The 24,924-nt window shown below is 40.2% G+C and overlaps 2 protein-coding genes and 1 long non-coding RNA gene across 4 annotated transcripts in view; 2 read left to right on the forward strand and 1 right to left on the reverse strand.

Annotated features, from left to right (window-relative positions):
- The window catches only part of ENPP3 (ectonucleotide pyrophosphatase/phosphodiesterase 3), a 37,650-nt gene extending 33,654 nt beyond the window's left edge, over positions 1-3,996 (forward strand). Inside the window, exons 23-25 of the mRNA XM_023924624.2 lie at positions 303-435; positions 1,985-2,141; positions 3,418-3,996. Coding sequence (XP_023780392.2) covers positions 303-435; positions 1,985-2,141; positions 3,418-3,585 — 458 coding nt within the window. The 3' untranslated portion in view covers positions 3,586-3,996. The remainder of the gene's footprint in view (positions 1-302; positions 436-1,984; positions 2,142-3,417) is intronic.
- Positions 435-23,906, reverse strand: LOC147654823 (uncharacterized). The gene is made up of 3 exons (XR_015283202.1): positions 23,723-23,906; positions 2,378-2,568; positions 435-915 (listed from the first exon to the last, which is right to left on the reverse strand). It is a non-coding gene; the product is annotated as an uncharacterized LOC147654823 (long non-coding RNA).
- Positions 23,887-24,924, forward strand: part of ENPP1 (ectonucleotide pyrophosphatase/phosphodiesterase 1) — a 50,812-nt gene continuing 49,774 nt past the window's right edge. For both annotated transcript variants that reach the window (XM_023924623.2, XM_023924622.2), the window contains exon 1: positions 23,887-24,120. In XM_023924623.2, the coding sequence (XP_023780391.2) occupies positions 23,935-24,120 (186 nt within the window). In that variant the 5' untranslated portion in view covers positions 23,887-23,934. The remainder of the gene's footprint in view (positions 24,121-24,924) is intronic.

Genomic DNA, 24,924 nt, shown 5'->3' on the forward strand with positions numbered 1-24,924 from the left:
ATGAAAGCTCTCAGCTGTAGGTTTGTAGCTTCAGCTTTAGACTGAATCATTGTCCACTCCAGTATTGCAATTTGTCTTGCAGGACTATAATAGCATTTTCAGCACCTCTTTCAATGGCAGGTGGGAGTACGTCCCTTCTGATGAAATCCAAGTTTTGTGTGACAAAAAGTTGATTTTATGGGCAGTTTAATTCTGAACTTTTTTTTTTTAATCCACGGTGAAAATAGAAATACGTTATTTTTTCAGCAGTGAAATTACTTTCAATTGATATTAATTTTGCTTTTATTTTCTTTTTATGACAGACATATGGGACTATTTCCATAATGTGCTTCTTCAGAAGTATGCTAGAGAAAGGAATGGGGTAAACGTTATCAGTGGACCAGTGTTCGATTACAATTATGATGGCCATTTTGACAGCCCTGGTGAAATTAAGCAGTAAGTACATGGAACAGTCAGAAGTCAAACTCTAAATCACTGTGTTTCCACACAAACTATTATTTAAAAAGACCAAGAAACAAGTACCATGGAGAATGCAGTATTCTCTTTGTAATCCTACATCCACTATTACTCATACAACAGGAAATGTTCTTGCAAACAGATACAGAGCCATAGAAGTTGAAGTTCAAGTAAAGAGTAAAAAAGCTGTGCAGTTACATGTGCATCTTTACACATGTATACAGGTACAGGCTAGTAACTATTTTACCAAGATTATGCCTAGATTTTAGATTTTGGGCCTCTGCATCAGAAATGCTGGGAGAATATATAACATTTAAACATGCAGGAGACATGCTTAAGCATAATTTTCTCACTTTCATGTTGTGCTCACTCACCTGTTTGTTGTCTTTTCCTATTGTCTCAAACTGATGTGTTTCATCAAAGGTCATTTTGTGTGTTTGCCTTCACTGAATCACATAACTGGAAATGCAAAATGTAACATTCCTGAGTGGTACCTTTTGCACAACTATGGCTTACACAGCTCACTGCAACATCTGACATATTTATGCATCAGTTATAAATGCCAATTATTTAAGTCAGTGAATAAGGATAGAAGGAAATAAAAACAGAATTAGAACAACTTAGATTAGGGAAAATACCTTGTGAGAGTAAGAGCATTTATGGAGTAGAAAGGTGCTGGGAAATCTACACAGCTGAATCTGTCACTTGAGATGTTTTATTCAGGCTAGACTTGACCACATCTGTTAAAAATGGTTTGAGAATGGGAAAATCAGCCTGCCACGTAGTAAGAGGGTGGAAGGGAGGAGAGACTACAACTTCCTTCCTAGGAGAATGTTGTAATACCCAGTTGACCACATAATGCTGCCTCCAGTTTGGAATAAGCATGTTTCAGTCAGCATGGTTAGGCAGTCATACAAAGCAGTAAAATAATTTCAGTGAATTTGGTTTTTTTTTTTTTGTTTTTTTTTTGTTTTGAACAAAAAAACTTGGGAAATATTCAACTCCTTATAGACAAGAGTGACCATGTTTGCAGAATAGTCAGAAAATGGCAGCAAAGACACTTTCAACTGAGTAACCTAAACTGGTTTCTACAGCACACAGCCACAAATCACTGTTCTGGCATTTCTCAATGACAAGGAGACAGAAGGTAATTTTCTCATCACTCTCCTCCAATCCACATGGTTGAAATTCTTAGCATAATGAAGGGTAAATATGATGCTCTATTCTGAGTCTTCCAGATGTAGAGATCTCTGGCTTTGGCAAAATAGAGTATTGACCATGTTAAGCAGTCCTGTTTCAGTGGGACTGCTTGTAGCACACAGAGTAATCCATGTATGTTTGACTCTTCATGAAATAAATGGTGAGGCTGTTTATCCCACCAGATATTTTTTTTTCAATTCCAAAAGAAATTTAAGTCATATAGTATTGGAAGATATATGCTGAGATAAATTCTATAGGTTTCTAATTGCCTCAGTGGTGTTAGTACCTGCTATCTCAGTAAATACCTTAATTAATGTTTGTTTCATAGGTATGTAAACAATACAAAAATCCCTGTCCCAACCCATTACTATGTGATTCTGACAAGCTGCAAGAACACATCCTATACTCCACTGAACTGCTCAGGGTCCTTGGATGCTTTGTCTTTCATCATTCCTCATAGACCTGACAACTCTGAAAGCTGTGCTGTAAGTATAATTCTATGTTCCTGTGTGCCAATGAACTTTGTGAACTGATTCCCATTGGAATCTAGTCATCCAGGGAATCTTTATCAGCCTGTGAAATTAACTCACTCCCCATGAGAGTTAAAGCAATCACCGGAAGAGCAAGGAGCTCCAGGAGGGGTAGCTGGAAACTAATGAGCTGATAGGAGGCAAGGAAGAAGAAAGGAAGGTGAGATAAGAAGACTAGGAAATGCTGTCACCTGAGGAGGGCTGAGAACAGCAGCACAGGCAGCAGGGAGATGAGACACCTTTATGGAAGACTGCAGGATAAACTTAATCCAGAAGTATCAGAGGTCTTGGAGTGTTATTCCCTTCAGTTGCTAGAAAATTCCTTCAGTTACTTATTCCACCTCTATGAGAAATTAGACAGCAGGCATTTGGATGGATGGTCCTGCAATTAAAATTCATACTTGAATTAAATAAAATCTCTGCTTACCACTAACAGTGTAACTCCTATGCCTTGTAGCAAACAACATACATTATCTGAGTGTAATATGTATTGTTGAGGCATCTGAGTTTATATTCCACAAACTGTGGGTTGCAGAAAGTTCCTAAACTCAGTGTGCATATACTGCACAAGTACAGCTGCACAAACTTCAACTGCTCCTCACAGACTTTAGTTTATTTATAACTTTGAACTTGTAACTCCAGACAGGTGCAAGCTTGCCCTACTTGGAAACAACTTCTGTGCTTCCCCATTTGTAGTGTGGATAATCCACAACTTCCCAGTGAGATCTTTTTGTAATTGAGGGTTGACTAATTATTAGAATGAATGAGTCACTAAACTTTAGAAATTGAATGTAATATCTAAAGTTTAGCAGTAAACCCCAAATATCTTTGAACTTTATATTAATCATGTTTGGCAGCAACATAAATTTCATGGAGCAATTGTGTCAGAAGCAGATATTGTTAATGAAAAAGCAAATTACCATCCGTTTGTAAAAAAGCCCTTGTAGGAAAAGATCAGAAAATATTTTTGATTGGTTAGTGGTTACATTTCCATTGTTTTCCCCATCTAACCAGCAGCTATTGTTGCTGTCCAGCAATCAAGACTGAGTTCTTGATTCTGTTTAAATGAGAACCCTAAAAGCAAGGCTGTAAAAATGCCTAGGAAAGCCTGAAAGAAGTTTTACCCACTGGAGGCCTTTAGTCTGTCAAGCACTGGTAATTGCCTTACACTGCCACCAAACAACAGAGGGCCTTTTATGTGTTTGAACATTGTTCTTGTTTGTTTTGACAGGAAAATAAGACACTGGCCGAATGGGTTGAAGAAAGAGTTCAGGCTCACTCTGCACGTGTTCGGGATGTGGAGCTGTTAACCGGGCTTGACTTTTACCAGGAAAGAAATGAATCCGTCTCCGAGATCTTGCGGCTAAAGACATTTTTGCCAATATTTCAGACTGAATGACCATCTTTGAAAAAGGGGTCAGTGATTGGAAGAAAGAAAATTTAAGTGATTTCACTTATTTCCTTGCTTAAGTACGTGGGAGTAGTTTTCAAATTTGTGTTTTTCATTCAAGTTTTTTGTGCCAACAAAATTTGAATAAAAGTTATACATGAAATTTTCTAAAGTGAATTAAATCATCATTGTTGAGCCAGGCTTTCAAAACACAGAATATATTTTTATTATGTAAAAACTAATATATGATATTACTATAAAAATACATGACATTTGTTATTTTATATTATATTCATACTAGTAGTAATGATTAAACAAAAATGCAAAAGGAATGTATTTTATACTACAGAGACACCAGAATTGTAAATAGTATATAAAATACTTGTACAATGGAGCTGAAAAATTAAATAGCTTAAGAGGTGTGTGTGTGTTTTTTCCCTTGTGTTTATCAGAGAGGTTATGGTTCTCTAACACAAGCACGTCCTCAAATGTTCTGAATTTCTCTTTCTCACCCATTAATTCACATGGAAACATATTCAGAGTCACAAAAAGTTTGTATGTAGTGCAAGTGATCATCACCTGTGTTTTCCACTTGGATTAATTCATTATGCTAGTAACAAGTGAAGTGAATGAGTTATATTCTTGTACCCTTCAGAAATCTTAAACTATTTTGAACATGAAGAGGTAAAAGAAATTCTCTACACAGAAGTATTTTGTCTTGGTATTTGCCTGTATTTGCAATGGTTTCCAAATGCCTGGTGATGATGAAATGTTTGTGTCTATTTTTAAATAGATAAACTTGAGATTAGAGCACAGAATTAGTAGTAACATCCTAAATAAATAGTTACTCTTTCTGTAGAGACTTTGTACATAGATACTCTGTAACACTGTGCAGTACACAGATTATTACTGAGGACAGGTAAATTGGAGAAGACAGTGGAAATTCCCAGATTATGCTAATACAAAAATGTCACCCAGTAACAGGGACACCCAATAATAAAAAATGTCACCCGGTAATAAATGTTGAGATGAGCTACTCCACTACAAATGTTTCTGAGTGCATTTTTGAATAACATGATATTCATGAAAGGAAAACAGCAGAAAATTGACCATTTGATTTATAGGCACAGTGGTGGCATTATAAAGAAACATGTCAGAGTGTGTTTCAATCTATAAAATTAACTATGGACTGAAGGAGCTGTGCCTGTTTAAAGAAGGAAACTTTAAACTTCCAACCTTTCCTGCACAGAAAATCCAAACCCACCACACCATTTTTGTCGCCAAGATGATCAGTGTATGCCCAGAGTTTAGCAAAACTGATCTTAAAATCATGATATGGGACCAAAGGGAACATAAAGATTTTTATCTCAGTGAAACCATTACAACGTCACGGAGCTGTAGTTCACCACCCTACAGTGTTGTGACATCTAAGTCTGCCCACCTAAATCAGAGACTTCTGCTAAACTGCACCAATTAAGAGCACAACTGTTTTTTCACTTCATGGTAAATCATACCCTATCTCAAGAAGAAATATCTATGCTCTTACTGTAGAAGAGTGGGACAAAACAACAGTGACTAAATGTATAAAATAGATTTGGTTTATTTTACTTTGAAATGCTGAGAAATTCAAAAGTTAAAGTAACAACAAATAGACAACACAAAATAAACACACTATATTTAATTTAAAAACATAATCTTCCTTTGTTAATCATTCTTCTTTGTCCTAAGATCTAAGAAATTATGCTGTTTCTGAATATTTCAAATTTCTGTTTCCTAGGGGATGTGAGTATAGCTTTCCCAAATTGGTAAACCCTTTGTTTCTCTGTATTTCAGCCAGTTCTGAAACTCCCAAGGCTGAAGTGGAATAGCCACAAATTAATCTGCTGACTGTAAAAGCAGATGTTTCCAAGTCTCAGCTCTCAGAGCCATCTTCCATGTGGGAATTAAAAATGTAAATTCTGTAAAACATGATTTTCCACAGAGCATTATTGAAGTTAAGAAAATGAGTGCTCCTGTAGACATTGAAAATCTGAACTCTGGAGGACCTTGCTGCTTCCCTCTCTTATGCTTGGGTCCTTTTAAGTTTTAGAGTATTAGAACAAAACCTCTAAGCAAATATAGAAGCTTGGCACTACCTATGTGTAGTCTGTAGCAAGGCAGAGTAATAATGAAAGAAAGTAAGCAGGGGAAACAGCCTACCCTGCTCCAGAAAAGGCAGGGCAAGGAAAAGCTTAACTGATGCTTTTTTAGGAAGGGCTACTGTTTCCCCAGCACCACACCCTGGCTCTGTGAGACTGTCAACCTTTTTTTTCCACTTAATATTTATTATTGAGACTGCTGTTTTTTTGTCAGTTCCTCCCTGAAGTACCTTCAAAGCTGAGTGCAGACACTGAAGTGGCACAGAATACCCTTTGCCTTGGACATACTCCCTTAAGGGAAGTAGTGTCAGTGGATATATATAGAAAAGGCTGCTTTTAAAAACCACCTCCTGCACTGGTTCTGCAGTGTTTGTACACAGGATGATGGCATTTTTCATATGCAACATGTGCAATTGTGTTTGTAAGTACGGATTTTTTTCCTATCTTTACTGTGCCGTTTCTGTGAAGTGAGGGAGCTACTACCTCTGGGTGAAAGACTGTCAATAGGAAGGCAAGAAAATCTATCATGTCTCTGGATACAAAGTGTTGAGAAAAGTGGAGTCTCAGAAGTGTCCTCTTAGAGCAGCACTTGCCTCTCCCACCACAATTTCCCTGGGGAGGGAGAAGTGAAGACTACCGGCATGACTTTCTTTACCATAGTCTGAAAGTGGCAGGAAATACAAATCCTTCCCAGACCCTGAAGCATGGACCAAAGAATGGGAGTGTTCTCTGAAGGATGAGAAGTGCTGGCTGGAATTCAAATTGGTATTAGTCAGGGTCAGGACTTGGGACAGCATCGGGTTTGACATCAACTAGACTTAAAGCAGGAGAAGTGCCAAGGACGCCAGTTGCTTATGAGTGCATATCAAGGAGACTTGGCTACTGATGTGTCCCATAAACCAACCTGCCCACTGTCCAGGAAGCTCAGCCACAGCCTGCTTTGCCTGTAATGGCTGGGAGTTGGAAGAAGAGCGAGTGCTTCCTAAGACTGGCTGCAAAGAAGTGCATTTCTCCAGGTCTTACCCTAGGTGAGAGAAGCATGACTGGGAGGAAGAGTACTTTGGCTTTCCAGAGGTTTTTTTAAGGAAAGACAAAATTTCAGAGCTTTGTTTGGCATCTAGCTTGCCTCTTATCAGTGAGTCAGATTGCTGCCTAATAGATGGAACAACTCCCTAAAGGGATGTGTGTTTTTGTACAAGATGAAGGACTGTACAGAGTGTACAAGCTAAAAGGCACGGCAACCTCATCTGGGCAGGTGGCAGGCACAGTCTTTCCTTCCTACCAAAGAAGAGGCTTAACTAATCCGATATTTGGCAGTAAGGATGACATTTCTCTGCCAGGTTGTGCCTTAACAACAGGTCCCATAATCACAGTTACAATGGCAGTAGGAGATGATTTAGAAACCATTCTCTCAGGAAGACCAGGACTGGATAAGTGAATTTTGGCCACTTTTTGACTTCACAAACAGATTTGCCAACCATACTAAATCCAGCTGTGCTTGCAAATCACACAGAAAAGACAACTGAGTTCAAAAAATTGCACTGTCTGGTGCCACATAGCTGAAATAAAAATGATCTCTAGGTCTGGCTCCACATTTTGGTGGGGGTATGAACCAAAGGTAAGTTCCATAAATTCCTTAAATCAAAACCCCCATTTTTTCTCCCTTATTCCTCTTCAGTAACCTTTGTTTGTCTAAGCCTGCTCAAGAAAGGATATCCACATTAATTCAAGAGGATCTCTGAATGCCTACAAAGTCTAGTTATAGGAGGCAAAACCTGGAAAGACCTGTATGTAACTTGAATGCTAGTCTAGATGCATTTTACAGATCACTGCAAACATAGTGGATCTTAATACACCAAAGCTTTTTTCTTATGTTTAAGTTGAATCTCCTATGTTTCAGCTTGTGTCCATTGCCTCTCATCATGTCACTGGGTACCTCTGAAAATAGCCTGACTCCATCCTCTTTGCACCCTCCCTTCAGGTATTTGTACACCTTGATAAAACCCACCCAAACTTGCTGAGGGTAGACTCTGACCCATCGGATATGTTGGACACTAGTGGAGGCAGTATAGACCTCTAGTTTCTACTCAGCAATGGGAATGCTTCAAAGGCCCAAGGCTAAGATTTGTGCTTTTTCAGGAATGCTTTTTGAAGTACTTTATATATTGCTCTGATTTTTTTGTTGTTGTTGTTAGTGGCAGAATACAAGCTTGTTATTCTGCAGGCAGGATAAAAGTTTTCATGTAGTCCTGCAGTTCAGATATGTCAGACTTTTTTGTATGAGCCACTTAACACTCATCAGCACAGCTGAAAGCTGTGTCAGTCAACTGTAAACATAAAAGACACAATTTGGTCAACCAAAAAAAAAAATCCATTACAACTATGGGAACTAAAAATCTCTCTGTCCTTCTCTTTATATCATATACAGGTCATACCACAGAATTCTCTCTTGAATCTAAGGAGTAACCAGCTGGTTCTTCCCAGGGAAGAAGGAGGATTTACAGGGAATTGCTGAGAAAAAGCATTTTGAAAAAGAAAGCTGTTTGCTTTTCAGGCAGGCTAGTGAATGTCATTTCCATCTGTTCAGCTGTGCTGATTTGGACTTTTTTCTTCATTCCTATTTAGCTGATGGAATTGTGTCTAGCTACCAAAACTACATCTGTGAATACAATTTCTATCATTTCTGGAACATTTGAAGGATATCCCCATCAGCCAAGAATGCAAAACATGATTCAGAAATTATAGTAAGTTTTAATTTCTCATTATGAATTTCTCCTTCATTTTAGGCAAAAGGATGCCTTTTCTGCATCTCTGAACACAGTGTCATGAGGTAGCATATTCCAAAGTCATCAGTTTGCAGCCCTCCTTTCCACTGTTCCCCAAAGGCCATTGTCTGCATCTTTTCACCTCATTAGTTTATATTATTTTTAATTTTTTGTTCAAATTACAGATACTGGATATCTCCCTAGCATCATTAAGCATTACAAATGAGCCTGCAGTTATGAAGAGGAGAAAGATCAGAAAGAAAGCACTGTCTTAACGCAGAAAAACCACAAAATATTGAATTTTTTCTTTCCTTTATGTTTTTAAAAGCTTAAATGCAGACGCATGGGAAAGGTGAGTTCAAGCTGTTGCTTACCCTAATTCTTTCCACAGAATGAGAAATCTTACCTCATTTCCTTTACCCAGTTATGAGTTAGATCGCATTTTATGTGGTATGCAACTCAATCTTACCGGTAATACGAAGTTTTGGAAACAGTTTAGCTGTATAGGCTGAGGAAACATGATATGAGCTCATATTTGTTTCAGAAAATTTTAATTTTGTTTCATGAGATTTTAATTTGTGAACATTTCCAACAATTTGTAGGTGCTGTTTGGTGTATCAAACTTGCCTTTGGTGGTTTGGCAACAAATAATTCACTATAATCTCAATTCCTAAAGGTAGTGTCAGGCAGAGTGACAGCAAACAGGATGCTGTGTGATGGGAAGGGAGATGGCAGGGAAGCATGTTTCTAAAAGGACCAGTAATATTTGCTTAGGAAAATAAGGGCTGTGGAGGGCACAAGGACCAGTCAGTGACTTCTTTTTGTAGTTGACCTACAATATTGGGCAGAAGAAGAAACCACCTAAGTTCCTGGTTTTTTTTTGTGTGACACGCAACTGGCTGTGTCTGCTGCCCAACATCTTTCCCATGGTTCCTGGTCATCATCCTCTTGCTCCAGTGTGCGTCTTTGTCTCTTCCCAGCCTTGGTCATGTTTCTCCCCATCATCTGTGTCTCAGTGTGATCTTGGTCTTCTCCAGCTGCTGACACTTGCAAAGAAAGAAGTCTCAGCTCCTTTCTCCAACTTGGCCCTTAGCATATGGTTGCACTGCTCATGTGCCAACCACAATTCCTAAACTATTACTTTGGAATAAAGCCAGTATATGAACTAATTTCATGCTCAGTCTTTGGGACTATGACCACTGCCACCCATGCTTTCTCAGACCAGAAATCATATTGTTTCTGCAACTCAGGATTTTCAGAATGTTTAATGTAGAAGTGATAAATTCAGTCATTAAAATCACATAAAGGAATAGAATGGGCTGTGGGAAACCCAGAAATAAGCATTTTTCCATCACAAAAAAGTTTTACATTTTATGATAACTTACATGGCATCATAATTGTTCTCTGAGGTACAGATTGAATTTAATGTACTTGTACATAGACCCTTAGATAGAAAATTTCAGTTGGTCTGAATGATTTGTGTTTGAGAACTTCTAAGTAAACACCATTGCATGAGAAATACTGCAAATCTATATGGATTACAGAAATATATAGTTCTTCTCTTAATGTCTTCTTCACAAGAAAAATGCTTAAGAGAAATAATTCAGCAGAAATGTTGTCAGTAGTACTGCCAACCATTCTATTATTAAAAGCTTCTAAGCATTGCCAAAAATGTGCATAAAAGCAATGTGAAATCTTTATAGAGAAATAAAAATAGAAAAAAATATTTTTGTATCTTGCATAATAACCAGCATATATTTCAAAGCAGCAGGGAGAAATTACTACCTGCTGTTAGTGCAATTATAGAAAGTTCCCACTTTTCCATCTATGAATAACCTAATACAACCATAGGCATAATGCTGCAATATTACTTGACAAATTTGCTAATTGATGGCTGTAAAAAATGGCACCTTTTGAAACACAATTGATACATGACATGAAATCAAAATGAAATCTGAACAATTCAGGAACTTTATGAAACCCACTGTAAGAGAAATTCTATTTTTTCATAGGAATTGATTTTCTGTTCTCTATTACGTGTTTCTCTACTGTGATTAATGCAGAATAACTTCACCGTAAAATAGCACTGAACAAAGTTTGTTCTGGCTGAAGCTTCTGCTTTATGAATCACTGAATCCACAGTCTACTTCTTGTCCAACCAAGCTGCACAGCTATTCTGGACAGCTATAGCATGGGATAATGACATATGGGACATGACACATCAGTGTCCTGTTTATGCTCAAGGTTTTTCCTGTGTGACGTCTTGGTTTGTTTACTGAGGTTTGAGGTTAAACTGAAGAAAACTGTGATTTCCTCCTCGTCTCTGATAATCCATTTGTTTTTTAACTGCTCAAAGTCCTTTTTGAACTACTGTCAACTTGTACTCTTTACTTTGAATGGAAATGAGGTGTTCCATCTGTGTTGGTGTTTATTTGGCCACAGGTGCTTGGCTGCACTGAGGAACTGTGGTGATGCCCTAATGGCCAAACAGAGGGGAGAAAATGAAGAATGGTATCATTGCTTCTTCAGATATTAATTCTGAATGGTTTCACATATAGCTACTTTGGTTTGGCCAGCTCAGACCAGGTAGCACAAAGATTGTGTGTAGACCTGGGATGACCATCAGTAGCAGTGAAACTTCCAATAATGTGGTCTTAGACATCCTGAAGCCTGTACAGAGTGCACACAGGGCTTCAGAAAGCTCTTATGTGACAGAAAACTTGCTTCAAAGTGAAAAAGGGTGTGACTGCCATTGGTGACACCTCCTGTCCTAGCTTGGACAGACTGACAATTAAACAGCTTGACAAATAATGAGCCACATGGCTTTCAGAGGTTGTTGTTGGAGGTAGAAACAGAGTGGAGCTCATGTAAGGCTAGAAAATACATATTGATGATACATTTTTGTTGTTTTTTAGTACAAGAAAGAGACTCCAAAATGTAAGGAACACTGTAATACCATATAGGTATTAGGTGACTTCATTTTGGAGAAAAAGCAACAAAAGGCTCTGATATCATATGGAAAAAAAAATCCTTATATGCTTAACTACTTGAATCTCTTCACAAACAACAAGAGATTTTAAATCTTCTCTTGTTTAGCAGAGCAAACCCACAACCTGAGAGGAGATTAACTACTCTTTCTAGCTGTTTTGCTAGGAGTGATAGTAGTGATGATCAGCAGAGAAAGAAAAAAAGAGAGTGGGTTATAATAGTGAAAAACGTTAGCACCAAATAATAATAATGATACATGATAAATTTGCGAGCTGTAGATTCCAGCAGGAAATCAGAAGACAGATTTTCTCCAGTAGGCTTCTGGAACAGCTATTCTATGAAAATTGCAAGGGATGAACAAAAATACTTTAAAGTATTGCTTGTAAAGCTTGGTCAACCTTTGAATCAGGCTGAATTACAGAGTTACCCACGATAGCAGGCAACTGCTATCCATGAACCTCAATGACTCTGCCTCAGTGAATAATGATTAAGAGAAAGAAAAAGAAGGCATTTTTGCTTTAGGAAGTTAATAATGCAAGACCTGTTTGATTGAGACAGTGATTAATTATGAAATTAACACCTCAAGCCCTTGCCAACCAGTAACTTGAGGAACTTGCCTGGGTTTACTGCAATTTAAATAAAAAGCATCTGTGTGGCCAGGATTTGTATGAGCACTGCTGGTGCAGCCATTTCATCAGTCCTAGCTCATGCTCTGCTTTGGTTGCTTGTGAATCATATTACTGAACATGTGGATAGGAAAACCATACTTGCTTTACTTCCAGCTGTGTTTGTGAGGTTGGGAAGAATGACAGGCGATGTCATGCTGGGCGAGAAAATGTCTGTACAAAGTGCTTTTGACTAGCTAGGAGGAAAAAGGCATGGATAGAGTTGGTCAGAAAAAGCCTAATAAAACTTATTTGGGTTTTAGTGGTTTTTGGTGTTGGCTTTTTTTTTTTTTTTTTTTTTTTTGTTTGGATGAATTAGTCAGATCCATGAAATTAAATAATTTTGCAGAGTCTGAATTTGCTTTCAGTGGTGTCCCAATACAGCTGTGTCAGCCAGACAATTTTCAGAACAAGGTTAGATGCCAACACATCATCTCCATGACTTTTTCTTTTGGGCTTCTCCCGAGCTGACAAACAACCTGAACTCATTGAATCCTGGATGAGAGCCATATTGCTCCACAGCCTGCTGAGGTGACAAAATCCAGAGCTGGAGCAGCTTGCAGGCATGAACTTGATGCCAGATTTTGCACAACTTAAGCGAGTGTCTTAATAACCAATCTGCTAATTGTTTTGCTGTTCTTCTGTCTGATGGGTCCCCACTCCTGAAAGATGGCTCTGACCTGGTGTGGAATGTGAGAGGTTTTGAAGTCTTAAAAATTCTCTGAGGGCAGGAAATTTTTTCCAGTGCAGCATTTCTGCCATGACTCTCCTCTTCAGCATATCCAAAACTCATGCTGTTGTCTTTGCTTGCTTTGCCAAATCCTATTCCAATTCCTCATAAGAAAAAGATATATGAATTTTGGTTGGAACCTATGCAGAGACTGGGCAAGGCAGTCTGGCTAAAAGGAGAACAGGCACATGATGGAGGATGTGGTCTGCTCAGAAACTTTCATGTCAGAGAAGTTGCCCTGCAGGTCATTTCTATTTATATCTAATGAGAGCAGTCAGAAGATACAGAAGAACTGCAGGAGCCCAAAGGCAATTATACATATTAAATTTCCTAGGTGTGAGATACAATGACAGTGATTGTAAGGCAGCTGCCATAACAGCATGGTCCCTACACCTTTTGTTATTTTGGATGCAGCATGCAGCAGTTCATCACTGTTCATCAGTTTCATGATTTCATTAGTGACAGAAAACTACCTAACTCTTATCCTAGGATGCTTGACCAGCCTGTTTTATAAATTGAAGAGTTCCAGAGTAGGTGAAAAAAACATTCTACCTTTCTGTCCACCTTTGACTAGACTTGGGGATATACAATGCTTGAGATAAACACCAATTGCTGATATATAACCTCAGAAAAAAAGATCAGAGGGAAAAAATTGTATATGCTTGAGCTGATGCATGAGGTAAACTGCTAGAATGGGGCTTTGTATTTTTATACCATAAAGGGGAAGAATGAGTAGATTTATGGCATTTTAGCTTTAAATAAACATTAAAAATATTGCTCCAAATGATTTTCATGTAAACCACGCAAGGATTCAGTATTTATGTTGTTCATAGGCTACAAAAAATGCTTACTTATCTCTGTTCCTCATATAAAACTTGTAAAAAGATTGATGTGTGGCCTATACTTTGAGGCCTTAAGTTGACATAAAGAAAGAAGCATAATAATATCTTCCTTGCTTCCTCAAAATTTATTCCATTAATATCTATCTTCTGATAATTAGTGGAGAATCTGAAAAATAAAAATCCTTGCTAACATGTAGGCTTTTGTAAACAAAGTACAGGTTGGATGGAGTAAAAAGGCAACAGCACTGCTGGGACTGACCATCAGTGTTTGGGATTCATCCCAAAACTATCACCTGGTGCTACCTGATTATTCTTTTTTGAAGCTGGTGGCTGTAATAAGAGATCAGGTCACAGTGAGAGCCCCAGGTGTTGGTCTTGTGTGAGTCAGCCTCCTTATCAGGTCGGTCGGTCTTCCTGATTGATCTCAGGTTGCTGAGTTGGATTTCCTCTTGAGAGAATGGAAAGTGAGAGGTGTGGGGCTCATGTACTATACATTGTGCTAGTAAAGAGGGCTGTAACAAAAGCCAGAGGAAATGCCTCTGTGAGGCAAAGAACCTATGACTTGTCTACATGGAGAAATTGTCTGTGTTGTTTCTGTGGAAAAGTTAATCTGCATTTACTGACTCCTCTTAGACACTCCCGTTGCTCTCTAAGAATGCCAGGAAGAACATGGAGCTATGCCCACAGTTTTTCTTGTTTCATAATTCTTTGTACATGATCTGAAAGCCCATGGGGCATGGTGGATTGCTAAACCAGAAGAATACAGGCAAAGACTTCTGACTCTCAATTAAATCACATCATTACTTCATCTTAAGGAACTGGTTGCCCTATCCCTCTTCTCCATGGAGAGCAGTGAAAAATATACTCTTGACCTCTTTCTAAATAGGCTAAATTAAAACCAGATTTTGAAGTTCAAAACATTAATTCTCATCTAGCTCTTTGTTGAGCAGCTCTAACTGTGTGTTACAGGGCATCACTATGAGCCAGCTTGCTGTCAGTGAACGTTACCGTGATCACCAACACTCAACGTTTCTAACAGGGTAACTAACAGAGAAATACCTTAGCACAAGTGCTATGCCATGTTCAAAATGCCAGCAGTCACCACTGTTCATATGCTTCCTCTGCAAATTATTCTGCAGTTCAGAAGATAAGAGTGACCTTCAGGGTAACTAAGTTCAGCAACCCCACAGTTAGTTAACATCCTGAAAGAATTACAGAAAGGTACCTTCCAAAGACAAGCAATTCTTCAGAGACAAACTAATTTACCAACAATTTGTAAACTATGTTTTTAACATATCTGATATGTAGAGCTCTTGGAACTTTCCATGAAAAAGGAACCCCAGACAAAAATAAACATTAACTAAAAACACATCATGTTTCTTTCTGGGGTGAGGATAAAATGACTTTTAGACACCACTAACATCCTGGCTGAGTCAATTCAACCTCCCTAAAGTCAAATATATAGTTTGGTTTGCTTGAACATATTAGTTTTTAAACACTGACAGTCTTAAGAAACCCTACAAAAGCTGATGATGAAATCAGTTTGGGTTTTTTCTTCATATCTTCTTACAAAAACATGAAGAGAAAACTTAATATAAAAATTGGCTTTTAAGCTTTGCTCTGGAGGAGTTGTCAGGTAAATTTCATCCATCTGCCTTTTGAGATATTTTTCTTTTTTTTTCCAGCTTCTAAGTCCTAGCAGGAAGAACTCCTAGGAGAAGGCAACACTATGTCTGCAATACCTACAGTGAGTAATGCTTAGCCAAGATTTGCTCTCTCATAAGTGAGGGACTACGGAGAAACTGGGGACAAACAAGCCTCACCAAGGGAAGCAAATATGGAATGAGCAAATCTTTCTCTGACATCTCAATATAATCTGGCTATGGCATGTCCACATAGGGGAATTACTGATTAAGTTTAATGTAGACATCTGCAAAAAACACACTTGACATAAATGATTTGGGGGTTTTATAAAGGACGCTTAACTTTAGTCCTCAGAAGATTCATTTGCATATTAAGCTGAAACAAAGAGTGGATTGAGTGAATGGGCTCAAAGCCTGCTGCCTGAAATAGCTAGTGCTGTCTTCAGGTCAGCAGAGGATTGGCTGCATTGCTTATTAATTAATGACCTGGTTTTCCTGAATAGATGCAGGAGTATTGCCTTCCACTTCTCTTATGGGCTACATGAAGGTATGAAAGAAGAAGAGTAGAGACTGGAAGGTTTATGTTTTTAGTATTCTTACATATTAATTGTGGTGTCAGTACTGACCATGTGTCTCTTCAGGACTGGTTTAGCACAGGTTCCCTAGATGGGGTCTGTCAGCCTCACCTGTAGACTTCAGTTCTTGTTGTCCACCAGCAATATTGTGACTCCTAAAAACAAACTCAAATTCTGCTCTGCAAGCAAAGCAATGAGTTGAGTTTCAATGGCAAGAAGAATTTGGGCAATGACTTCCGACTCTCAGTTAAAGCACATTTTTATTTCATCTTAAGGAATTGATTGCCCTTGTGAACTTCTCTGCTTCTGAAGATCCTGGGGTGCATTGCATAGACCTGGTATCAAACTTAGAAGAATGCACTTCTTGGTATTCTCCACAGTCAGAAGTGGCTATACTTCCTGACACCTAGCTTCAGTGAATCTCTTGACAGTCTTTTAATGATGCCTGGGTCAGGCATAACATGCCCAGGCCATAAGGCAGCAGGGATTCAGTAGTAGGCACCCTGCTGGAGACTCCAAAAATATTTAAGCATGCATTGTTTCCCTTGGTGGGCTTCTTTCCTGGGACATATCCCAAAAAATGGTTTCATTTTATTACACCAGAGCAGCTTTGCCAGAAACAATTTTTCATCCTTTTGTACTTTTATAAATATTTCTAGTATCTGCTTTTGTAAACAGAGAATGGACCCAAAAATAATAATACTAAAATATTCTCCCAGAATTCCTCTGGACACTTTTTTTGTCATGAGATCCCAAGAGGAGGCAGCACAGGTTAGCTGGGTGACAAGACAAACTTGAAGACTCCAGGTTTGAGGGAGTACTGTGAGCTAAGGTGCTGGTCACAACCACTCACACTGTTTGGAGATGGAAGTGTGAACTTTTCCTATCACAAGACCATATTCACCTTCTTGGTGGATTTTTCTACATGTGCATCAAGTCAGAAGAAGCACAGAAACAGAATGGGGTGAGCAAGAGGTGTGTGCCAACGAGCAGCTCAGGCATAGACTGACTTGGAAGTCCAAGGACAAACATTAATTTCTGTCAGTTAACAACATGCAAGACTTGAATGTTTGATAATTACATTGGAAAAATTAGTCTCCCTGAGAAAACATCATTCTAGTCAGCTTTCTGGGAGATTATTAGCTCTGAAATTCATGTTTTATTTAAAATTTATATACAGTTGTTACTCTTAGGCAGTGTTTAAGCTTTCAAAAGTGTTTGTGCAGAGGTCTCTCAGGATTGCAAAACCAGCTGTCCAGTAAAGGCTGTGATAGTCAAATCTTCAGAAACATGGAGTATTTATTGCTGTCACAGTTATGAAGAACAGAAATACCACAACTATTCAAATTACTTGGAAGCTTTATGGATGTCCTTTTTATGGAGAGGAAATTTGAGTGAAAAAACAAAATTTTTTCATTAGGGGTTTTGTTCTATTGAATTGGATCATCTGTTAAAATATTTGTACACAAGGCACTAAAATTCAGATGGATGAGAAACAGCATCTACACCACTAAAAAACAAAGATAAAACGTACCTCTTTCTTTACATCCAGGTACTCCCCTCTGTCTGTCCACTCCTCCCTCCCTCTTCAAGATCTTTGAATTTTATCTCATGAATTTTCCAGTTGGCCTTAACATTATACTTATCAACTGTAACATTAATGTTAATAATTTTAATATTGATGATAATAATGTTAATATTGATGTTAATAATGCTAAATTCCCATCTTATACCTTCTTTTATTTTTTTTTAAGAACACATGTTTTTTCTCTTATTATCCCTGTGTGTAGTATTATAATTTTGTGTACTGAGTAATATCATATTTTAAAATACCAGATGTTTCCTTAAATGTGCAACAAGTTCCTGGATCATTTGTGGTTTGTTGAAACACCGGAAGAAACAACTTGCATTGTGGAAATCACAATTTTTTTTTTTTCCATACTAATTCAGTGCAGCACAATTTTTTTTTTCACACTAATTCAGAATGATGCACTTAAAGCCTCATTCCAGGTGTTTTTTAGAAGTAAAGATTTCTTCCAGAATCTTGTTTTCATGACATTTTAGTAGGTTCATATGAAATAGGTTTTGTTCCAGCAGTGAAATACAAACTTGGCATTCCATGCACTTGTTTCCAGTAAAAAGGTAGTGAATGCCAATTGCCTGTAAGCTGTTGAAAAGGAGACATGCAGCATCTGAAAGGTAAAGCTACTATACAGGACACAGAACTTCCTCAAATTACATCAACCTATATATTTTACATGGTGACAACAATATACTAAAATTTAAGGAGGTATTTTCTTCACTAAAAGCTAGAATGCAAGATTTTGTACTACAGGGTTAGTAGTATTAGTAGATCTACATTTAGTAGATCCTAAAATATGTATGTGTTCAAAAAGTGGTTAGACATGATGAAAAATTATCTTGAACAGTATTTAGCAGGAGACCTTCCCTCTGGCACAAAAATCTCAGCTGCAGGTCTTTGACACTGTCTATCCTAATTTAATAGAGCAGTTGTTGTACTTCTAGGGATGAAATAAAAGTGGATTTAGAATATAGATTTGTAGGGAGCTGCCGTATTCCCATTGTTAAATACCTTATGCATTTTTTCCAAATCTCTGCCCCCAACTGACCATCTATTTTAAAAGCCTTTTTTCTTCCCATCCTGGTTTGTGTTGAATCATGTTCACTTCAAAATGTCAAAAGTCAATGAGAGGTAAGGGGATATCTAACTTAAATCGTAAGACAACATTTAACTTGATAAAGAACATTTTATCTTCTTTGAATCACCCTCTAGCTGCAGTGGATGTTGCAGTACCTACACTATTGCTTCACTCTGGACTCCTCCCAGATTGATAAGCACTGATTTTAATATTACTACTACTAATATACTACTGCATTAACCTTTCAGGTCTTCAAGGAGCCACAAGAGTTTACTCTGATAATGTATTCCCCATCCCCACCCCTGCTTATTTTTTTTGTGAATATCTTACAATTTTTCCACCATAGGTACCAAAGTATTCTTCCTGATAATAGGCTTGATTGTGCAGACCACTTAGATATGGTTGGCAGGTTAGGTATTTGCAATTGTGTTTGCTAGAGGGATTATGCTGAGAAGAGCATAATGAATGTCTGCTTGCTTCTTCAAACATCTTACAGTCTGCTTCCCAACAAATCTTGCCAATATGTTGTCATCATATCATGATTTTACAGTTTAAAGGACTACAGGCATTTTTTCTAAAATCAAATAGAGGCATTTTTTTATATAGTTTAGAGAGACAGGAAATCATTGTCAAGCAATTATTTCCTATTGCTAAAGGACTTTTCATACTTTTCTTCTACTGTTGCCAGCAATCTAACAACTGTTATCTTAACAGTTATTTCCAATAATATATGCCAAATCAAGACTGAAAGGAGGAACAATTGTGCCATTTTTCAATTATACAGGAAATACTAGATTATCAGTTTGTCATCTATAGATTTTTTTTTTGAGCCCAGCAAAACAACCAAAAAATGGGTAATTATTGGCAGAAACAATTTTCTTTCTGTACTTATTAAAAGGGGAGTGTTGGGGAGTAAAATTAACAGATTTTGAAGAAAGTAATTATAAAGGACTCATTAATTTTTCCTGACAGAGAGGCATCTTGATGCCAAGCTCAGAACTTGACACTTGCAACATGTGCCTTGAAACTCTACCTTGCCCTTGTGTCTTGGATCATTGCCTCGTTATGTACCATCCTTTGATGAAAACTGTTCAGTCCACACAGATTGATAACCCCAAAAATGCCATGGAATTTCTGACCTCATCTTAGGCATTACTCCCAGACATAACAGAAAAGTTTTGAGATATACCTCCAGTTTCATTTGTTCCTTTCATTAAGGACTTGCATTTTGGTGAAGTTTTAGACACATTTTGAATGCTAAGTGAAAGTACCCATAAGAATATTTCAGAAACTACCATAACTGCTAATTTTTCTATGATTTCTAAACTAGCTTACAATGCAAAACTCATGGAGCAATGAAGCTCCAGAGAAATCCTTATAGCAGGAGCTGAGAAACAGCTTCAATTAGCTCCTATAATGTAGTCCAGTGTTACACAGATCAGCAATGGACTTCAACAAGCAGCTTCAGACTTTCCTAGGGCTCCTGGTCTTTTTCACAGTTACGGGAATTTTGCTGTGGATTAGAGGCAATTCAACAGGAAATACTTGCCACAACCACCAACCAAATTGGCTTCTATTGCAATGTAAGGGTCAAGACTCTGCCAGCCTGGAGCTGATTATCACTGGCAACCTCACAAGATGATGTTCCTCTGCCTACAAGTTCAGTCTGTCCCCCCGCTGTGAGAGCAGCAAGGGCCTCCCAACTCTGGCTGGTGGATGGTCCAGTCATGCAACATGGTGCAATTTACAACCCCTGTCACTAACCACAGCTCCTAAGTGGGCCACAGCCACCTCACACACAGGGGCCAGATGAGAGCACTTGGTGTTCGCTCAGGTCTTTCCAAAAACAGAGGTTTGGTGGAGATTTTGTCCAGGTGAAAAAATGCGAGGAGAAAACATCACAAGCTGTGACATGCAGGAGCACGGAAAACTTCCCGTGTTTACCTTTTTTCTCCTACTACATATTTATACCTGTTTATCTTTGCTGCAGCCTGTAAAAGATGAACAGCAAAATAAAACTGATAATCCCTGATGACTCCCTTCGCAGATAAGGCCTGCAAACATGAAGCTGGTGTCACTGCTGTTCTCCCTTGGTGGTTGGGCAGCTTGATCCAGTTACTGCCGGAGCTGGCAGCTGTGCTGGCAGCAGCCTTCGCTTCCTCAAAAGCTTCCTCAGTCTCTGTTGAAATGGTTGCAGCCAATTTTTGGAATTTGGATTTGCAACCTCAGTAATCTCTGCAATTAATTTGCTGCACAATGATGTTTTTGTCACAGATTTGTTAAAATGGTACTGACTCCTGTTTAACAACCTCACCCCACAGAGACCAAGCAGATGTAGATTTCTGAAGGTTTAATATTGGGAATGTTTTGCCTTTTCCCCCAGTATTCAATAGATTTATTCAGTTACATTTGACATATTCAGCATCAAAACTTGGTCCTTTTTGGTTTTCCAAACTCTCTTGTCTAGATCACTTTGACACCCTGTCAGTCAGCTGAAATGAGCTAACTTCTCACTGTTAGGTTAATTATTTTCTATGCTGGTTAATTATTTTCCACACCTAGCCTGAAGTACCTTAACTGTTTATATTGTCAAATATATTGTGAAATTATAAAATTGATGCTGTTTCATGAATATTTGTACACAGAAGAGTAAATGTTAATGAATAGTTAATGATTAATGAATGAAAAAATCAGAAGTTAGCTCCAGCTGCAGAATATCCTTTCTTCCTATAGGAAAAAAAGGATACCTTTTTGTTTGCAATGCAGTTATACATAATTGCCATTAAATCATCATAATATGAGATGTGCTATTCAAATTTTTGAGTGGGCGACACTTAGGACAAGAAAGATTTCTATTTGACTTAAAATGAATTGAAAAAATATGTTTCTACATACAAAAATAATTAAATGAAAAATTAAATGTTATTTGTAAAAAGCCCTGTAAACTTTTAATTTATCTTTTTTGTTATTGTTGTTTGTAGAGAGAAAGCACTTACTTTCTTGCTAGTGTGACTGGAAATGGAGAAAGAAATTATCTGAACTTAAACACATGATTGCAGTATCTTTCATTTTTATAAAAAAAAAAAAAGAAAAATAAAAGTGAGGGTTCTACTGCCACTTGTGCTAATTACTAAGCTGCTTTCACTGAAAAAAGCCCAACTAAAACCAAAACAATTTGACTATGTCAGCTTTTATGAGAGTTTTAAAATTATTGAGCAATCAGTATTCAATTTGCAATCTTCACATGCCAAAATCCTTGAGCGTATAATAAACTGTCTGCTCAGCTGGACAGCCGTTTGAAATGCCACATTAATGGGATAAAGGAAATTTTTAATGTAGGCTCAAGGGCTTGGTTTTCACAGTTTCTGTTGCCTTTCTCTTTCCTTTGCTAGCAAGCGAAACATTAGTGTAGAAATTCTCAAGACTACACCTATGGAACCTCATTAGATGAGGACAGGCACGTGGAAGCAGCCCTGCAGTGACCCTCAGCATGCTGTGAGCTGCAGCAGCACTACAGACCAGTATGCAGCATTACAGACAGTAATGTGCATGCTGCATCTTTGCAATTGCTGTTAATGGGAAGTTGCACTGACAGCTTGCTCTTGCAAGTCAACTGAAGCAGAAAGCAGAGCAACAGCATTTCAACAGGGATCAAGATCACTTCCAAAAGGAAATTTTCATTTCACTAGAAGCTGGTTTTTAGAAAATATGGATTTTTATCAGAAACTATGCAAGGGCCACTCCTTTCTGAGTACATTGAGAGTTTAAATAAAGCTGACAAAGACTCCTGAAGCCCTAGAACTAGAAAGACTAGGCCTAATGTCGACATACATAGCTGTATATAATATAAAAACTTAACAAATTATGGAGAATGAGATACTTTTAGTAATTTTAAGCTTAGGTATACTTTGCAAGTCTTGATGCTACTCAGCACTCACAGATCTATTGTGGGAGGAATGACCCACATCTGGAGCCAGCCCTGCAGTCAGGACTGTGCCTATACTACATGAGGTGAACTGCCTTTCCCCATGGATAGTCAGGCTGTGAACAAACACCTCTCTCTTGCCAAACAAGCAGGGCTGAATTTAGTGGGAATGAGTGGGAAGTGACACCTTGGAGCCCTGGGAAGTGACACCTTGGAGCCAGATGGTGCCAGTCCCAAAAAAGGACCCCAAAGGGCACCAAACATGGATTTCATCCCAACACCACCAGACCTCTGAGCAGGGCCTGGCTTGGGGGCAGTGAGCCCAAAGTCATAGAATCAGAGAATATGCTGAGTTGGAAGGGACCCACAAGGATTATCAAGTCTAATTCCTGACCCAGAGCAGGACCATCCCCAACAGTCACACCAAAAGTTTCTCAAACTCTGTGAGGCTGGTGCTGTAACCACGTCCCTGGGGAGCCTGTTCCAGTGTCCTGCCACCCTCTGGGTGAAGAACCTGTTCCTGATTCCCAACCTGAACCTCCCCTGACACATCTTCAGGCCATTTCCCTGAGTCCTGGTCAGCAGAGAGAAGAGATCAGTGCCTGCCTCTCCTCTTCCCCTCACGAGGAAGTCGTAAAATGGGATGAGGTCTCCCCTCAGTCCCCTCTTCTCCTGGCTGAACAGCCCAAATCACCCCAAAGGGGTCTCAGTGTCCCCTGGGCAGGAGATGAAGCCGCCTGCTGCGCTGTGCCCCCGGTGTGCGGGCACTCGGCTGGGTGATGTTCCCGGGGGCATCCCGCAGGCACCCACGGGCGGGGGCGGAAAAACCTCCTCGGGCAGGGGCGAAGAACTGCAGGCAGGGACGGAGAGAAGCACCTTGCGAGGGAGCCCAGCAGCCGGCAGCGCTCTGGGTGCAAAGGCGGACCTGTGGCAGCCCCGGCAGTGGGAGCGGGCCGGGAGCGGCCCCTCGCCCCCGGGCGCACCTGTGCCACCGCCGCCGGGCGGCTTCGGGGACAGCCGCCACACCGCCTCCGCCCGGCCATCGGGCAGCGGAAACTTTCTCCGCGCTCCTGGTAAACACGGCCCGGCGCCCTCCCCCGGACGCTATTTCCGAGCAGCGCGGTGTCCTCCGGCCCCGCGCCGCCTCCCCGCCCTGCCCTGCCCTGCCCTGCCCTGCCCTGCCCGCAGGGAGGGACGGCCGCGGCCCAACCTCACCTGCAGGGAGGGCTCGGGAAGCCGAGCCGGGGCGACCGAGCGGGACGGGCGGGCAGGGAAGGAGGGGAACATCCCGCTCCCTCCTCCACGCCGCTGCCGGAGGGGGAGCGGGGGCCGCCGGTGTCCGCGCTCCGGGCGGGGCGGGGCGGGACCGGGCCGCCCGGCTATTAATAGCCGTGTCCGGGCGGGCGGAGGGCAGAGCCGCGGGGACCATGCAGGGCAACGGGCAGCAGGCGGGGAAGGGCCGAGAGGAGCGCCTGGACGGGCTAGGGGCGGCTGACGGCGGGCTGCAGGCTGCGGCTGTGCCCATGCTGCCGGCCATGGAGGTGGCCGAGGAGCCGGAGAAGCCTCCGGGCGGCAAGAGCAAGGATCCCAACACCTACAAAGTGCTCTCCCTGGTAAGGGCCGGGGCGCCGCGGGGCCGGGCGGGCGGACCTGGGTGTCACCTGGCCGGAGGGAGCGTGGGGAGCGCTGCGGCTGCCGCAGGTGTTTCGCCCGTCTCCAAGCCTCGGGAGATGGGAGACGAGCCCCTGACGGGACCTTAGAAGCCTCTCGGCGGTGTTGGAAGAGGGTGGCTGCCTTCGGCACCACGGGCTCCTCGAGATGCCCGGGGCAGCAGTGCTGCGGGACGGCCCCGCTTCGGGAGTCAGCCTCGGGCAGGAGCGGTGGCACTTGCATATAGACAGCGACCCGCCTCAGAGAGGTTGTCGTAACTCTTAATTTATTTTACTCTTTAGACGGTCTTCAGCTTTGAATCTTTTAATTATTATTATTTTTTCTTTTAATTGTGGTGTCAACGGTTGTCTCGTCTTCTTCCATCGTGTGGTTTTAGCTGTTTGCTGTAGGGGGGACACCAGGGAAGACAAAACCAGGTTAAAACAGGAAAATATGTCTGGAAAAGTTAAAAAGAGTTCGAGAGCCGAAAGGACAGAGGAAGTGTAAAAACTTGCCTTTCTCTGAATTTGAGCTACCGTGGGTTGAAAGTTTGTCTCCAAGTACTGCTGGGAGGCCCTTTTGGCCCGTGTTCAGAAGCCCCAGCAGCCAAAGCCATTGTTAGCAGGTAGGTCACTTTCCAGTTTTAGCCACGCTGCTGTATTATAATTATCCTCCACCATAGAGATGTGAAAATAAGACCTTCCAAACTGCCTGGAGTAGTCATTATGAGGCTAAAATCTTTATCAAGGTGAAGGATCTGTGGTGTT

Source organism: Cyanistes caeruleus, chromosome 2 (assembly GCF_971803275.1).
Source record: "Cyanistes caeruleus chromosome 2, bCyaCae1.hap1.1, whole genome shotgun sequence".
Lineage (NCBI taxonomy): Eukaryota > Metazoa > Chordata > Aves > Passeriformes > Paridae > Cyanistes > Cyanistes caeruleus.